This window comes from Ptychodera flava, chromosome 10 (genome assembly GCF_041260155.1).
Source record: "Ptychodera flava strain L36383 chromosome 10, AS_Pfla_20210202, whole genome shotgun sequence".
NCBI classification, from domain to species: Eukaryota; Metazoa; Hemichordata; class Enteropneusta; family Ptychoderidae; genus Ptychodera; species Ptychodera flava.
This window is the reverse complement of record NC_091937.1, coordinates 36,410,112-36,416,524: the sequence shown is the minus strand read 5'-3', so window position 1 is coordinate 36,416,524 and position 6,413 is coordinate 36,410,112. Positions and strand designations below refer to the sequence as shown.

At 38.3% G+C, this 6,413-nt stretch overlaps 1 protein-coding gene across 1 annotated transcript; it reads left to right on the top strand.

Annotated features, from left to right (window-relative positions):
* Positions 1–1,451: 1,451 nt before the first annotated feature.
* Positions 1,452–4,731, top strand: LOC139141488 (uncharacterized). The gene is made up of 4 exons (XM_070711087.1): positions 1,452–1,620; positions 2,346–2,397; positions 3,926–4,150; positions 4,469–4,731. The coding sequence occupies exons 1-4, from the start codon at positions 1,543–1,545 to the stop codon at positions 4,615–4,617; spliced, it is 504 nt and encodes a 167-aa protein (XP_070567188.1). The 5' UTR covers positions 1,452–1,542; the 3' UTR covers positions 4,618–4,731.
* Positions 4,732–6,413: the final 1,682 nt, after the last annotated feature.

The window sequence follows — 6,413 nt, the reverse complement described above, 5'->3', positions numbered from 1 at the left end:
CTCAGAGGATAAAAATAACAACCAGACAGACACAAAAAACATAACAACCAGACAGACACAAAAAAACACAGACTAAGTCAGCAAACACACGAAAAATACACTTCAGAGATTGAGTCTCTTGATGGCTGTTGGAACAAAGCTCTTGCTGAACCTTAAATTGTAACACTTCAAGCAGAGAAATCTCCTTCCTGAAGGCAATAATTCAAAAGAGGAATACAAATGATGCTTTACGTCAGCAGTGATTGCTCGTGCTTTGCGCAGTATTGCATTATCCGTGAGCACTGAAAGGGACGGGGTGGGTCTACCAATTATTTTAGCAGCTGTTTGCGAGATTTTTAGCAACTTATTGCGGTTTATATATATATATATATATATATATATATATATATATATATATATATATATATATATATATATATATATGTATGTATGTATGTATTATATATGTATATATGTATATATATATTATATATATGTATGTATGTATGTATGTATATATGTATATATGTATATATGTGTGTATATATATATGTATGAATGTATATATGTATATATGTATATATACATATATATATATATATATATATATATATATATATATATATATATATATATATTCGAACAGTTAACAAACTTTAGCATAGCGTCATCAAGTTGAAATAGATCAAAAGTTCCGTCACAAACGGGTATTTTAGAAATTTGGATATTATGCGCGATATATAGCACGAGTCGGTGGGCGAATGCTCCGTGGAGCACATTGTGTCCTATAGAGTTTATACTCGCCTGCGAATGGGGTTTTTGCAATTGTATTACAAAATATAATTTGTGCACGTTCCGGACTTCAGAAGTCATGGTGCACTCAGGGCGGTAAGCCTTCAACTGGACGACGTTCCGGGTCTATCTCCATGCAAATGTTATGACCTATGCAAATAAGATGACCCAGGCATTTCTACAATACTCAGTACATGAACACATCATGACAGAAGGTGACTCCGGCCTATCTTCATTTGCTAATTAGTATAATTTCCGTGCACGCAAAATCAATTAGACATACAAACATTATTGTATATAATTGTTTCGGACGAAACTAAGAGAAATTAGGCAAATTGTTCCTGGTGAATAGCATTAATAAAAAGAAAGGAAATGATCGATATTTCCAGGGTGTTTTATTTATTTCTTTGTCGGTTGGCTCGTTTTATACTTCGTCAAACAAAAAGTAACATTTTATGTTATCAAAGGGCGTACTTTATGTATACATTGAATTTAGTTTCAATGTGATATTGAATTCTGATTTAGAAACTATCAACAACTAGGCTAGCTATTACAGCCAAAAAGTCGATCAATCAATTTCAAAAGTTTGACTGTAATTGGATGATAATTAGTGAACCAATATCCGTGAAGGAAATGAGGAAAGATACACGATTGTTTTAAAAAGCTCTCTTCAGAGGTCGTAATAGGGTTCTAGCTCTCAGATTTCACTTTGGAAAGTTGCCGACCTGACAGAAGATCAACGCTGACAGAAGATCAACTCTGACTTCAAGAATGAGGACAGTCCTGCTGTTCGGCATGCTGGTCTTGCCAGTGTTATGTGAGGCCGGTGTTTTGTATTTTCCTTGGATGGTAGGTGTTTTAGTTTTCATTTTTGATTGACAGGGTTCAATAAAATGGATTGTTATGCATGATAACATTTTATACGTATATTTTTTTAGGAACGACGAACATCGCATTTCAGTGTTTACTGTTATACCATGTATTTTCTGAGGCAAATTGAGCTATAATATTGGCAGACGTGTGGCTCCTGTGGGTTTAATATCAACCAGGTTAATATTTCACATTTATGGGTTACCATTAATGTGAAATGTGTCGGACCGAAACTTTGAGCTGTATTGTGACTATGGTTTTTCATTACTCGGGAACCAGACTTCCATGTGTGTTCCGCGTAGAGGTGTGTTGCCCACATCTTGAGGAAATTGCTCAGAGATGTCAACTCCGTAGCTGTGAAAGCCTCACTTACAGTGTATTGCCCATGTCCCTTAAAGTGTCTGTGTTCTGAACGAACAAACCATCCTTTGCATGACCAAATCGATGAATTTCTGTAACTTTTGGCTGGCGAATGTTTCGGCACTCTCCCAGCACGTAAATGATGTGCAGTACATTGCAATGTTGTAATGCTTTAAAGTCTCTCTTGATACCATCGATTTACATCCACGCGGGCCAAAAATATTAAGTTGGTCTGTACTATCTATTTGCAATTTATATCATTCTATACTAAGCACAAAGATGTCGACTTGTTCATGTTTAATCATAATGTTAGTGCTATTTTTTCACATATTTTTTATATCCAGAAATCTTGGACTTACAGTAATAATCGCAAAAAGGGGAAAGATAGTAATCGAAGTAAGTATGTTCTTGCAATTATATTAAATCCTTCGTCGGTAGTATGTTTTTTTCTAAATGTCCCACATGCATATGCACTCACTGTCACACACCACTTCTTTGATAGGTAAGAACGCACAACGTGCAAATCACGTGACGATTCATGTTTACAAACTCTCCTTCGCTGCTCATATAAACAAATCCTTCTGTAATAGTTGGCAATTTGTTCAAAGCTTCACAATTAAGGAAGAATTTTCAGATTTATAAAAGTGCATTACGATGTGATAGTTAAAGGCCTAAAGAGACAGTTTAGTGGGTCTATTCGAGAAAACTAAACCAGTAAAAGTAAACACAGAAAATATTTTCCCATAATTTATATTTTCTCGAAGTTGCCTATTAGGTGAAAAGTGAAGCATAAGCTAATCGTCAAATCGCTGATAGTATTACTAACCAATGATATTTACCAATGACCGATATCGCGAAAATTGCACAGCTAATTTTGTCTCAAAAATGTATTTGCTATATGATTTGACACGAAATAGCATGTTGATGATAATCGTCAATAGTATTTGCATATAAGATAGTCACACTGTCAGATTTTCTGCTATTTCAATGTCACTTTGCTTTTACCAATATAAGGCTAGATTATTTTGAAGGGCAGCGTTTTGGTCTATTGCATAGACAAATAAGGAATTATCGCCATGATGAAAGCTGTAAGAGTTACAAAACTCGCATGCACTGTGTGCAATAGTTGTAAGATGCCCTATTTCGATTTATCGTTGAGGTAAATTTGTAAGGGTGACCCTTTTATTTTTTTGTTCCTCATCTCCAGGGAATACTCGGGCAGGGCGGGCGGTCGAAATAATAAAAAAAAAACAGCTACCCAAAAAAAACAAACTGTATTTGTTTCAGTTCAATGTTCTGTCCATTCAGTCTCTACAATGTTTAAGTACAAAAAAAACGTGTATTTGTTTCAGTTAAATGTTCTGTCCATTCACGTCACTGCAATTTCTTGTCTTTCAGTTCAGTGTTCTGTACTCTCTGTCCTTTCAGTCTGAGTCACTACTGCAATCTCACAATTTGAAGATGGTGGTGCTGTTGCTAGGATGATCGCCTCAGAGGCGGCGCAAATAAAAAAGTTTTTATTTTCATGTCGGAGCTGAAATTTACGGTCGGTCGGGAGATGAGAAATACAAAAATAAAAAATGTCGCCCTAACGGTAAGACGGAGAAAGAAAATGTTGTTTATGCAGCTGTGTTGTCAATATTTGACAATTTGCAGCATTCCTCAATATTCAGAACGTGCCTAACCATTACAGAATGTGAGCTAAATGTTTAATATGTTAGAGTTGTCAATGACGGGCTAACAGTTTCTCTGTCTGTATACATAGTCTACAGCTACTCGGTGAAGTGGAAGTCTGCCATTTCAGTATGAATTCAATATCACTCTTTCCTCTCCCGGGTGATAAAGTGAGGGCGGGGTTTGAACGAGGGCAGTTTGTGTTCTCTATCGTTATCCACTCGTTACTTTGCCTTACTTATAATTTCAGGTGTATCCAAACGGGACGCCATATTCTCGTCTGATGTGCCAACTCTATCAGGAACAGAAATCCGATCTGTCCTCGATCAACGACACGCGATGGTTTTCTACCATGGACCGCGTTGTAGCGATGGATGCTCTGCTGTGTTGTCTGAGTATGAGGCTGCTGCAAAACGCAACGTCCGTAGGGACATAACATTTGGAAGAGTTGAATGCGGTGATGATAGGAAAAGAGGTAAATCAATGCACGAGTAATAAAACATGATTTACAACAACATAGTTTAAAAATGAAATTTAAAATGTCAAACAAAGAAACGTACCGGCTTTCGTCCATGTGCCCATTGCCAAGAAGACAGACAAAATAGATATATCACAGTGCTCAGGCGTTGAGGAATTACAAAGCGGCGATGGCTGGATTTGTGAGAGATAAACTGCACATTTGAATACAACCCAGAGATAAGATAAGAAACTTTCTGCTCATTGGTCCGTCTTCAAGGCAAACTGATATAATTACACAGTGTAACCTATTGTGGACTGTTTTGATATTTTTCAGCGGTGTGCTCATCAAAGAGAATGGCGGATCTCCCCGTCGTCTACCTGTATCGACGTGGGTCCACTGAAAGACCATCGTCACATGGCGCACGGCAAGTCGTGGCAAGGACGGCGGTGGAGTTTTTAAACACCGTCAAAGACCTTCAATAGATGTTACAGATTTACACATGAAGGACAAAATCATTGCGTGTATAATTGAGAGAGTAAAGCGCGCCCTTACTCGATTTGTGATATTGGTCAATAAAATATACATTGTACACGAAATGTTTTTCTCTTGATATGACGGATGCATAGTGTAGGTTTCATATAGTTGATCGTTTTAAAAGCTAAAGACAAACTGCTCAGATCAATTCATAGGGGATGCTGCATGCTGTGTAAGCGTGTCGGAGGTTTTCAGCCAATCGCTTTGCTGAAATCATCGTTCTCATTAAAGAGGCACTCCCACTTTGTAACATTTTTAAAACACATTTTTTAACGCCAACGGTCGATATTTGACTTGGCGACTGCGCGCGGATCGCGAGATATTGATAAAAACATGTCATTTCCCGAGCGTACTTTTCACATCCCGAAGTTTTACGATCGTTCTAATTTTGACTCGAAATCCCCCGAAGGTTTGTTGTTGTGCTGATTGACGATATTCTAGGGAGTCTACAATAAGTTCGAACGACGCAATTAATTTACTTCCCACTGCAAAGACTTTATATACAGCATTATGCCTTTACCTCAGGTAAGTTTTTAAAACTTCTCGTTAGTTTTTGTCGTTTTCATTATTCTAAATCGGTTGTATTATATTTTTAACCAATACCACATAAACATCAGTTTTTACATGTCAAATATTAGCCGCCTCCGATGACTACATTTTGTCGTCTGCCACACAGTACGCCGCGCGCGTGGCATACGTCTATGCATATCACGGGCGGCCGCTATGTATCAACCGCACGTAACTGTGCTAGTCACCTTTGCCAATTCTGGTGGAATCAGCAAAAATTGTTTTTCGTTTATACGCCTAGTCAGTAAGACTCAGCTTTCTCCCACAGGCCGGGCCATGACCGATCACCGACGCCAGCGGTACTGTGGCGTACAGCAGCGTCAGCGTAGTCTCGTACTCCATAGCTTAGTTGACAATGGCCCCAGTGCCGAACGTTCGATGTTCGGAAGCTGAATTTAGGTTGGCCACCGGAATTCAAACTTTTACTTTTTTGAAGACATGTTTTTATCGATATCTCGCGATCCGCTCGCAGTCGCCTCGTCAAATATCGACCGTTGGCATAAAAAAATATGCTTTAAAAATGTTACCAAGTGTGAGTGCCACTTTAAATCATGCAAATACAAATGAGCCCCTGTTGGATGAGTACACGTCGTCGCTGAGCTCCGTAGAATTCGCAATTTTTACCTGGGCTTTTCGTTGTTCCTGCGGTATTCTTCTCTGTTGTCTGTATGAAGTTCTAGAGACTCTTCCTGAACGATGTACAGCCTTTGTGAGTACGTTTTTCGAGGGCTTGCCATGTTTTTGTTTTTTTTTGTTTTTGGCTACGGCCAGGTGGTGTACTCGGTAACATGGTCACCAGTCAACAAGTGTTATAGTCCGTGGGCTGGAGGGGCCCACCGTGCACACCCCCCCCCCCCCATAAACCTACTACATGGGTATTTTTTTGTTTTTTGGGATCTTCTGAACTAGAAAAAAGATGTTAATATTGGATATTTTGGAATACACTACCTGTCTGCACTGGTTTTCGATTTGTATGTACCGCAAAATGGCGAAAAATGGGTAGGGGTAGGGGGTACTATATCCTCCCTAAATTGAGTAAACTAGCATGCAATAGCACAAATCTTACATTTTTTGAAAGCTCAGATACTGTTCTTTCTGAGGAACACCAACTTTAGCATTATTAATTTGTGTTCGTAGAATAGGACGGCTTTAAAATGAATTTTTTTGACAATTTTTA

Bases quoted from the DNA above. Each gene is read 5' to 3' on its own strand.
- LOC139141488 (XM_070711087.1), top strand. From the start codon at position 1,543: ATGAGGACAGTCCTGCTGTTCGGCATGCTGGTCTTGCCAGTGTTATGT. The intron at 1,621-2,345 runs GTAGGTGTTTTA...TTTTATATCCAG, and splicing joins TTTTGTATTTTCCTTGGATG to AAATCTTGGACTTACAGTAA. The intron at 4,151-4,468 runs GTAAATCAATGC...GATATTTTTCAG, and splicing joins CGGTGATGATAGGAAAAGAG to CGGTGTGCTCATCAAAGAGA.